Source organism: Manacus candei, unplaced genomic scaffold, assembly GCF_025592945.1.
Source record: "Manacus candei isolate 608988 ecotype Guabito, Panama unplaced genomic scaffold, ASM2559294v1 h1tg000159l, whole genome shotgun sequence".
Classification (NCBI taxonomy): domain Eukaryota; kingdom Metazoa; phylum Chordata; class Aves; order Passeriformes; family Pipridae; genus Manacus; species Manacus candei.
Genome location: NW_026138207.1, coordinates 3,915,555 through 3,926,969, shown reverse-complemented (window position 1 = coordinate 3,926,969; position 11,415 = coordinate 3,915,555). Strand labels below are relative to the sequence as shown.

At 43.8% G+C, this 11,415-nt stretch overlaps 1 protein-coding gene across 1 annotated transcript; it reads left to right on the top strand.

The window, feature by feature from the left end:
- The first annotated feature begins 45 nt into the window (after nucleotides 1-45).
- SOWAHC (sosondowah ankyrin repeat domain family member C) lies at nucleotides 46-4,216 on the top strand. Its single transcript, XM_051772758.1, has one exon. It carries the CDS (start codon nucleotides 46-48, stop codon nucleotides 1,561-1,563), a length of 1,518 nt encoding a protein of 505 aa, XP_051628718.1. The 3' UTR covers nucleotides 1,564-4,216.
- Nucleotides 4,217-11,415: the final 7,199 nt, after the last annotated feature.

Sequence of the window (11,415 nt, the reverse complement as noted above, 5' to 3'; positions counted from 1 at the left end):
GCAGCAGCAGGAGGAGCGGCGCGGCGCGATGGGGTAGCGGCGGCGATGGCGGAGCCGGCGGAGCTGCAGCAGGAGTCAGTGGTGCGGTTCCTGGCGGCGCGGGGCGGGCGGGCGCGCAACGCGGAGCTGCTGGAGCATTTCCGGGACTGGCTGAGCCCCGCGGAGCCCGCCCGCCGCGCCGCCGCCCGGCACCGTTTCAAGGAGCTGGTCAACGCCGTGGCCACTGTGCGCCAAGAGCCCGGCACCGGAGTCAAGTACGTGCACCTCCGCCGCCGGTACTGCGCCCCGGAGCCCCCCACCGCCGCCCCCGCGACCCCCGGGGAGCAGGAGCCGCCGCCGGCGGTGAGAAACAGCGCGGAGCGGTCGAGCCCGCCGCCCTCGCCGCGGGCGGGCGCTGAGGAGGCGCCGCCGCCGCCGGCAGTGGGCGAGGATGCCGGCAGCCGCCCGCAGCCCGCGGGGCGGCGGGGAGAGCCGCCCCGGCCGAGCACGGCGGCGGCCGGGGGCCAGCGGAGGGGCTCCCGCCGGGGGCCGCGGCCCGGACGCAGTGGAGGCGGTGGCGAGGAGAGCGCGGTAGCGGAGGGCCCAGGGCAGCCCCCCCCACCAGCAGAGGAGGCGGCGGCGGCCGAGGGTGCCCCCGGGGCGGTGGCGCAGAGCGGCGGCCGCCGGAGCCTGCGGGAGGCGGCGCGGGGCGGCTCCCCCCAGCTGAAGCGCGGCGCCCTCCCCGGCGGGGGCCGCGGCCGCGACTCGGACAGCGCCTCGGTGGCGTCGTCCTCCGCCGAGGACGAGGGGAGCACCACCGGCGCCGTGGCCCTGGACCCCCTGGAGCACGCCTGGATGCTGTCGGCCTCGGACGGGCGGTGGGAGAGCCTGGAGGGGCTGCTGAGCTGCGAGCCGGCGCTGCTCTGCAAGCGGGACTTCATCACCGGCTTCACGGTGCTGCACTGGGCCGCCAAGCACGGGCGGCAGGAGCTGCTGGCCACGCTGGTCAACTTCGCCCAGCGGCACCGGCTGCCCGTGGACATCAACGCCCGGACGAGCGGCGGGCACACGGCGCTGCACATCGCCGCCATGCACGGCCACGCCGAGGTGGTGAAGCTGCTCGTGGGTGCCTACGACGCCGACGTGGACATCCGCGACTACAGCGGGCGCAAGGCTGCGCAGTACCTGCACCACAGCACCTCGGGGGACATGCGGAGCCTCGTGGGGGCCCTGGAGGAGGAGGAGGAGGAGGAAGGGAATGCTGGCAATGGGAGCGGGCGCTGGAGGCTGTCCAAGGTGTTGCCGTCCAACCTCATGAGCTACCGGCTCTCCCACCACCATCACAGCACTGGGGAGGAAGCTGAGGGCACCGACGGGGCAGCAGTGCCGGGCAAGGGCAAGGAGATGACCAGGAAAGCCTCCGGCAGTGGACGAATGAAGCCTCGGCTTAATAAGATCCGCTTCAGGACTCAGATCATCCACAACACGCCCTCCTTTCGTGGTGACACCGAGGAAGAAGAGCATGAGGAGAAATCCCTCAAAACATCGTTCAAGCTCAGGCCAAAGTCCAATGTTTTTGGATAAGGCTGTGGAGCAGGAGGTCTGGGAGGTGGGTGCATGGACCAAAGTGCCCTAAGGTGTAGCACAGAAGGTGAGGCAGGTCCTAGTGGGTGCTCATCTACACTCGTGGATTCCAGCCAAATGGGTTCTGAGTATCTTGCTTTAACTCTCAGTTCAGTGGTGTCAGTGAGCCCAGTGGGTCAGCGGGGCTCTGGGAGCTCACAGCTCCCAAGAGCAGCTGCTTTGGCCGGGTCCTCGGTGCTGAAATAAGAGCCAGCAGATGGGCTTAGTAACGCTGGGGTGTTTAAAAGCTGTGCTCCTTTCTCTCTAAAAGCAGGCTTCAGTATCATAAACCGGTGTTAGTGGATCTACTAGGATTAGCGAGTCGAGGGGGAAAGAAAAGGGCAAATGCTTTACTCTTGTATTATCACCTGGTACTATAAACTACTGGCAAACAACTTGCTGTGTCAGAACACCTCAGTAATATGCAAGTATACCTTAAGTTTCTATTTAACAGCAATACCACCTGGCACAGTGTGCAGTTGGGTACCCAAAATGAGATGGTAGAGAGTGGTTTCCTGTCAGAACCCAAGCTTTGAGTCATCAAAGACTTGAACCTGTTGACTTTATGCATTGAAAATTGCCTGATTTGACATCATGAATATATTTAAAAAAAATTTGCACTGCAAACAATGAATAAAGTTAACCATGTGCAGAAGTCTCTGTTGTCTGAGGTACTACTGAGCTTGCTTATTGCTGTTGGAATACTAATTCAAGATAATAGAAGCAAAGAGTTTTTATATATTTGGTATCTTATGTTTTGTCTTAGGCAAAGCAATTTTATTTTAATCACTGTGAATTCTCAAGTGCCAGACCTAGCGCAGTTCCAGTTATTAAGTCTGGTCAATTCCTCTTAATATTCTTTGTGTAACTCACTACATTTAAAATCAGAAAATTGTGTTGTATGTGTTACCTGTGAAAGTTGTTCTCTTTTAGAATAAAAGAGCAAGACACCATTGCATGAAATCTTCATGAAACTCTAATATGATCCTGTACAGGTCTGCATTCACTAGCAACTTGTGTGCCAGTCCCTTCAACTGACTTTGTGCAGAAATGGAGAGAAAAATAAAAAAGAGGGGGAAAGAAAAGGAAGGTGTGTGAATTCACACAGGGAGTGAAAAACTAGAATTCTGAAACTCTATCCTTGTTTATCATTCTGAGTGAAGCAGTATAACTGCATATCATAATCTAGTTAAGTGATGGCAATGGTTTTTGAGTTCTTTTAAACCTGTATGTCTAGAGAAGTGATAGCCAAGGCTTTGAACTGTTGTTTAACAACGTAGTAAGTATTAATCTGATTGATGAGCCTGTCCGTCTGCTAAACCTTTCGGAAACCTGGAATCTTGTTTCTCTGCTTTAAAGATAGCAATTCCAGTGAAATCTAGCAGGCAGATTTGTATCTATATTCAGCTTTCCTTAAGAATTGAGGTATTGAGCTGACCCTGGATCCTGAATGCTGCTCAAGGTAGCAGCTCATCTGTGTTCAGTTGTTAAGGTTTGGCCTGTTTCAATGCAACATTTGTCAAAGCGCGATCCGAGTTGGCTTCCTAAAATCCATGTGCATGTCTGGCCAATAGTTAACCAAAAGTAGATAGGCTTTGACACGTTAAAATCCAAACTTGAGACACTGATTAAATGCATGCCACAAGCTATAGAACACCTCACAGGGGAGCTGCTGCTGGGAGTTGTGCACTTTCAAGGTAACAGCTGTCTGTGGTTCTTGCTGGTGGCTTACATTTCTTGTAGCAACAGGGGAAGGAAGTTCTGCCAATGCATTGGCTTTAGACTTCTCATGCAGATAAATTACCAGTTTCTGCACTTTGTGTCAAAGCTAATAAATGACAGTGTTTGCAGAGGCATGCAAGCGACACTTTAGCTATTTCTGGGAAAAGTTACATTTAAAAAAATTAAATCTCTGTGTAGGTGCTGGTCATTACTTTTGTGCAAAAAGACTAGAAATTATACAGAGGTTCAGCTTTAGTTTATAACTTATAAGCTATATTGATATAGATTTCATGTGCCTTCTTTTTGGGTTGGTTGCCACAAATGTGAGGGATAAAATCAGTCTTGCAAAGCACTTTTTCTTTACATCTGTGGATCTGTGGGATGGGACCAAAAATTTTCCCTTGGCCCTTCCCATTTAAGCTGTACACCTCTATAAAAATGGGGTGTCTGAAATAGAGGGAGGGACCAATCATACAAATTATAGCATAGAGCTAATTCTGTTGCAACAGAAAAGAAAATTAAATGCCTAAGTCTTAAACTTCCTTCTCTCTGGAAGATAAATCACTTTTTAGACTTCTTTAGGAAGGAAGTTTTCTGACTGAATGCTTGCAACGTGAGCTCAATTGAGAACATATTCCATGCAACTACCAATGTCCAGACCTTATAAAGTAGCTTTTCTGCTTTGAGGGTTTATAGTTGTTTCATACAAGCTGTTGGGTGAAGTGTTTATCTCTTCACATGGAAATAGCAAAGAATTGCACAAAAATAATGAGTTTTAGATAGATGTTGGGTTCTGGGGGAATAATTTGAGGGTTTTGAATATAGCACACCTTGGATTTGAGGAGACTTAACTGGAACATAATCTTGCATAATACAGTAGAACTTTGGTAATTATTAAGGGAACTTGAAAAATAGGAAAAAGATGCCTCATTTATAACTCATTACTTGATGTATCAAAGTGAAATTGTTGGTCCACTGATACTGTTCACCTGTCAATTAATGAAATTTCACCACAATGGTCCAAAGGTCTTTGCAAGGTGGGGTGCAACAGAGCAAACATCTCTTGGTGTTTGAGATATACTGAGGAATCACTAGATAACTACTTGTGTCTGTCTGCGCTATGGAACTAAAGCACTTTGATTTCACAATTATGACTTGTCACATTCCACAGGGTTACTTTTTATAACATGAGCTAAAATTTAATGGGGTTTTTTGAGATGGGAAAGACTCTGTTACAAGATATTTACAGTCTAAACGTACGCTTGAGTCAAATATTTTGGATACATTGCCTAGAAAGATGTGAATTTGAAATAAAGTTGTATGGTACAGAAAACTGGAGCACTTACTGGTATGTTTTAAATGGTACGTCTGAAGTTACTGGATGTGTTCAATTTTTATGATGTGTGTAAGGTGGCAAGACTGTAATGTAAACATTTGGTATCTTTTGTTGAACCATATGTTTGAAAAAAATTAGAGGCCTGGAAGTCAGTTTTTATTAATACACTTTTTATGGGTGTCTCTCTGAATGATTATAAGTTAAGAATCTGTAAGCTTTGGTTTTACAAAATAAAAGAGCCCATGAACTGTTTATGCTTGACTCAGCTCCTGTATGCTACATACTTAGGTGCTATGTGCATATTGGCTATTAAAACTGTGTACTGTTTTGTGTTGGGTTTTTTAATCATCAAGATGTCTGATGTCATCTAGCACTCAAAGAGTAAGACATAAAAAAAATACAGTTTAGTCGTTTGCAAGAAGTAACATTTTTTTTTGGCAGTTACTCTAATAACTCAGGTCAAAGTAAATGAAGACACAACAATTTTTGTTGTGGACAAGTATGTCTAAATAAGGGCCTGGCAGAGTGGCATTGCTTAACTGAAAATAGTATCCTGACCCTACTTCTGTGCAGGTTAATATCTCTGACCCTGGAAAGACTAATACTAGTTTTGGTCACTGTGTAAAGGTTAATACCTCATTAAAAAAGGTTTAGGATTAAGGTATTTTGGAATATGTCCTAAGTACAGCTGGTGGTTTCTCTAAAGGGAAGTTTCATTTCATTACCAAGCTAGACTGTGGGATCTTGGTATATCTAAAAATTCTTAGAAGCTGCCACCTTACCAAAAGATATTTTAAAACTAGTAAACCTTGTGCAGCCAGTAACTCCTCCAACAGACATCCAGATTTGTGCTTAGACTGAAAGAAGTCTTAGCTGTTACCGTGCTGGTGGATCAGGATGCATGCAGCTCCAAAACAAGCAACCCCAAATCAGTAGTATGGTGACACAAGTGAGAGTAAAAGGGAGGGGGAAGTGTTCTTGGAAACTTAGGGGAGAGTAGAGGAATGCAGGAAGCAACTTGAGGTTATGGGAGCGATGGAGGACTTGGTAGGAGAGCAATCTACGTGAACCTTGCTGATCGTGCAATGGCTTGATAGTTTAGAAAATTGTATCTAAACATATTTCCCTTCTACAGAGTAATAGTTGAGAGAGATGACTTGTTGAGAGCTCTAATGTAAATTCATGCCTGATGCTAAGTATTTTAGTTGGCCCTCTTACCAACATTTCTTAGTGTGACTAGTACTGTTTGCAAAAGCGCAAACAACTCTTGTGTTGAGTGTAGCTACAGCTGTTGCAGGAGAGTCCTGGTACATCAGAATGAACCCACTTAACTTCAGCTTCTCACTGGAAGAGAAGCCCTTCAGCATTGCATTGCTGACTTATTTTTCCATTAGCTAGAAAGGAGGACTAAGGGGATTACAGTCCTGACTTAATATGCCTTGCCTTGTATGGAATGCATATGAACCTGAAGGCAATAAATTAAACTTCAGAGACTTTATCCAGAAAAAAGTATTTTAGTCATGCATTTTGTTTCCCTGTTGACGTTGAAGAATTTAAAAAAAAAGGTACATACTGTAATTTTTTCATATCCTCTACTCAGTGTGGGGAGAAGGGAGAAGGAAGAAGTCTGAGATTAAAATTAGAGTTTGAGAGAGGGATTAGCTTTTCAGTTTCTGTTAGAACAGTGTACAGTTTGACAGAAAAAGATGGAACATATGATTTTGAATTTCCAGTTTTGTTATAATGAAACATTATTTTGCAACTGTTCCAGAATTTATCTTCTATGATTTTTCAGTTTGGCCAAATCTAGTACTGCTGTGTCCTAATACACACACTGTTATGACCTACCCCAGGAAAAGGGGAGGGGGGTGTATCAATAATTCCCTTGGGGTGGATTAGAATGAAACAACACATTGAATAATCGGTGTCTGAAAACATATATTGGTAAGGTTTATTTTAACAATTTTGTATCAACAGGTATCAACTGGTATGCTAGCATTTTGGGTGTTGTCATATAACAACGTGGCATAGAGATAACCTTTGGGGGGAGGAGAAAATGCATGGGGGAGAAAGACAGGATAAGAGTAAGGGAGAGTAAGGAAAAAGAAAAGATAACAGTGGGAAAAAAAGTATATAGTCACCGCCCATGGGGTCCAGCGATGACACTTGGTAGTTGCCTCTTCCATGTCTGTCAGTTGAAGTGCTGGCCTTGATCTGCTGGGGGTGAAGGAGAGAAGCCCCCACACACCAAGAAGTTATGAGTTGTTATATCCATGGTCAGTGTCACGGGCCGTGCCTCGAGCCTCCAACCTCTCCCTGGGCCCTGCACAGAGTTTCTGTGTCTGGCCTGGTTCCCACTTTTTTTTTTTTAAATTGGCAGAGTGGGGGATGGGCTTTTATGGGCCATCAGAGGTCCTGCCTTTTCAGGGCTTGACACCTTCAATTGCCCATCAGAGGTATAATGCAACAGTCAAAAACCTGCAAGAGTCTCCTAGAATGCATAAATCATCAACCATTTCAGTCTCTGACACACACATTATTGGAAAATGGAGGCAACCTAGCAGGTTTTGTGTTTGGTTTTAATAAAACTGCGTTAGAGGTGAGGTATTTCATCTTCTGTGGTAAAACCTGAAGAAACCATATTCTGAGACTTTTACCAGGAGTTAAACTGCTACTGGCACGTGAAAGAGTTGCCCTTAGAGCAGGTAATACTCAGGTCAAGGTGCAAAAGCATTCTGTGTTCTTCCAGCTAGATCAGGCATGCCAAATGAAGCATTCTAGTACACTTAGGTGCACCTACCCTTCTGTGTAGACAGCGGTAAACTGTCTCCTCCCATAGGTTACTGGGGAGCATGAGAAGGAGTTACCAAGTCATATTAATCTCTTTTAATGTGCCCTTATTTCACTAAGAGTCATTTGGCAAACCTGTGGTACTGGCGAGAGGTGACGGAAGTAAATGATCCATATCCATGGGTGGCTCTGTGTCAGTGCAGGTAAGTGATTGAAGCTTACTGCTGTCAGTCTAAAGCAGATAATCTGCAGAACGTATCCTTGCATCAATCCTTGTCCATGAAGAGAGATTTTATAAACCTAATCTTAAATGCTACTAACCACTAGAATTAATTCAGTAGCTTGGGCTGTATGTAGAGCTAAGGCCTAATTTTAGCTGAAGCACTGGGCATTTCCTCAGTATTCTTCCCCTGCAGCCAGAGGCCACCTGCTGGCTGGCTGTTGAGCTCTACTAGTTATTTCACTTTGCAGTTCCTTAAGAGTGCCCAAGAAACTGGTAGTAGGATGGGCATAAATAATGGATATCTCTTTTGGAAGCTGGATGTGGTGATGGTTGTTTGGGTGGAGTGGTGGCTATTCTGGAAGTGTAGGGGTTTTTTTCTTTTCAAAAAGATGCCCTCGATATATGTTGGGGCACAGAAGTCCCTTGAGACATTTAATACTAAACAGGTGCTGTCCCTTTTACTACTTTAAATACAGAAAGACAAAATGGACTGTGCAGGCTATAAAGATATCTCTGTTCACTGGACACAAAACCTGCGTGACATAAAGCATCAAAGTACCAGAAAACATGTTTGTAACACTTGAATGTTTAAGTACATCTATAGTTGCTATTTCTCTTCCTTGTTACCCATGGCATACTATCTTACAGAAATGACCGTGACAGTTTAGGAGACTATAATTAAAGGAATGCAGCTCAGAAAATGGGGATGCTTCAAATAAAGAAATCTCTTTATTAAGAATTAAATGGAAAAACTAAACATAAGCTTTCCTTTTCTACTTTAAACTTCAGGAATGAGAAAAACAAAAATTGTGATGATGATGGAGGTCTCCACATATAGCATTTTAATTATAATAAGACACAAGAAAACTTAAAGTTGGTGGGCAAATGTGGGAAAAGACCGCAATTTCTCTTCCATGAGTTGAGTGTTGTGTACCTTAAAGGCAACACTGGTGGATAAGAAACACTAAGCATAGTTCATAGGATTTCCAATTATTATTCCACTAGCCATGTCAAAACTATTATCTTTTACAATGGGTCCTAAATGGGAGTTCTGACTAACCTAAATGCCCACTTCATCCTCTTTTGCTGGTGAGTGCCCTGTGATCCCTGTGTAGATGAATCCAATTTCTGGAAAACTTTGCCTCACATCCTATTAAAAGTAGAATATTGTAACTTTGCATATGACTAATCTAAGTTCACTTCCCTACACACCCTTCAAACTGAATGCCTGATGTAAGAAGAAGGGGGAAAAAAAGTAAACCATCTCAGACATGCCAGCAAACAGTGACTAATCGGTACAGGGCAACAGCTCCTTTCTTTGTAATCACAGAATGATTTTACTGTTCCACATTCCACAAAGGTGCTCTTCAGGGGTCCTTTCCTGGTGCCTGGTCAAAACTTGTGCTGATGACATTGCACAGTCAGTATCCCATAATATTGTCCAAATACAAGAAAGGCTGTAGCTCCTCACCCACTGTCCCTAGAATCTTTGCAACCTACTCAAACAGTGGCAGCCAGGCAGGAATCATGTATGTGTGTATGTATGTACCCACGTGCAAAAAAGAAAAGGAATGATAGCTTTTGGCTAGATGTTTTCCTACTTTTCCCTCACATCTCACTATGACTTTTCTGGGAGCCAGTCAACTCATTTGATTGACTCATGGGATATTTTTAGCCTAAATTTGCAAACCTATATCCTTAAAATTTAGTTTAAACAACACAATTGAATTCAAGCTTAACTGGTGAAATATTCCTAGGAAGAACTTAAGCCCAACCTAGTTGATGAATATATGTGAAAATCAGTGTGTGACTGCAACACTGGCTTCAAGGCTTTAGCTGACAACTTGCATTTATATCCTGGGCTTGATAGCTGACTACCATAATGATGACTGCTACAGAAAACTACACCAATATCTATGAAATAATGGCAGGAAAAAACGCTCTGTTAAAAAATCAGCATTTGAAATTTTGTTTAATTTTGCAGTGTAATTTTAACTGTACACCAGTTAAGAATCAGATTAACCCTGCTGCTTGCTATAATCTGGTTTTTGATTTGGGGAGTGTGAGGACAAAGAAGATAATTGTTATTATAGGATCCTCATGTTCCCGTGTTTCGTCGTAACAGCAGTACTACCCTACCCATACAGAACATCTGTAGATTCTCTACAGACACTACTAAATTGCTTACAATCCATATGTAGGAATGGGAAATACTCCTGTAAAATATATCCTAAAAATTATAAGCCTGAGAAAATATGAGGCACACAAATGCTGTATGAGTTGTCCAAGCATTGGACACAGGAAGGCTGTAAAAAAGTAGGAAGCACCGTATCCCCCCCAAAAAAAATTTGTTCAACCAAATTCTTATTAAATATTCAGTCCTACAATCTTAAATATGGAATTTATGTGGTATTCAAACATTTGCTAATTTTAGAGTTTTTGACTAGCATCTTTAAATAGTCACAGTTTCTTCACTCCCACGAATGATAACTTTGCATTTGCTGGTTGTCTCCCTTTTGTTTCCTCCACCCTGTGGCTTGCAGTGACAATGTGGCAATTCATGAATGAGTGGGTGACATGAAAATGTCACTGTTAATCTTCTCTGGTATTGATGTAAAAGGTCTATTTATGTTTGTTGGCTAAATCCTGCATCTAACAGAAGGCATTTATTAGTCTGTTGTTAGAATAATTGTTTCTTTAATGACATAGTGATGTTATATCTGATTGTGCACAGAAGCAGAAAAGACAGCTGATGGAATCATAGTACAAATTACAAATTTCAGTCTCACAGAGAGATAATAATAAAATCTTAGGGTATTTTTTCTGAGAATTGCTCTGTATTACACTAATTTATGTACGTAGCTTCTATTTCATTCCAGGGCTGTGATTAACTAGAATTTCCTTATGTTTAAGCTTAGCTACACTTTGTTCATGTCAAGTGCAGGAATAAATTTGGTGTAGGCATGTGTCTGCCAAATTGTATTTAATCAGCAGCAATATCAGCGTCTTGATTGAGCAGGATCTACAGGATTAATATGGTCATCAGAAATTAAATTACTATACCAGTTACTCTTTTTAATCTTTCTAAAGTCAAAGGAGGGAACAAGGACTTTCTGAGGGTAAGTACTTGTAAGCCAACATAAATTGTTATGGTAATTACTCAGTAGAGAGCCAGAGTTGTCCATGATTTGCATGCCACAAGCCACGTCACAGCAAATTATGGCATTGCAGACCAGTTGTTTGTCCACAGATTATGGACTAACTGCAAGAAATTACTCCACCCAACTTTTATTTCTTTCGTTACATTCTGATAATTAACTTCAAAAGAGCCATATTAATGTACAAGCCCTGTACCTGTGTGTGAATAACCAGGTGCTTCTCTATGCTCTGCCACAGAATAATCCATGGCTCAAAGCTTAAGAACTGCTACTCCGGGGTAAAAAGTAGAAGAGAGTTTGATGTTTTAGAATCCTGGCCATCAGCAAAGCTCTGAAGTAGCAAATCAGCACCTGGAAACACAGTTTTTGACTCTATACTGTGGTTTGATGTCATACTTCAAACCCATCTGGGCTTCCACAGGAAGGACATTGTTTCCCCCTGATCCATCCCCATCCTACTGCCAACCTCTTAGCGGAACCAACCAGTTTGGTGCAGGGGGAGGCTCTTTAGCCTGATAACCCAACTGAAAGCTAAGCTGTCACTGCCTTTGGAAAGAATTCTGATCTGTCTGAGGCCTTTGGTG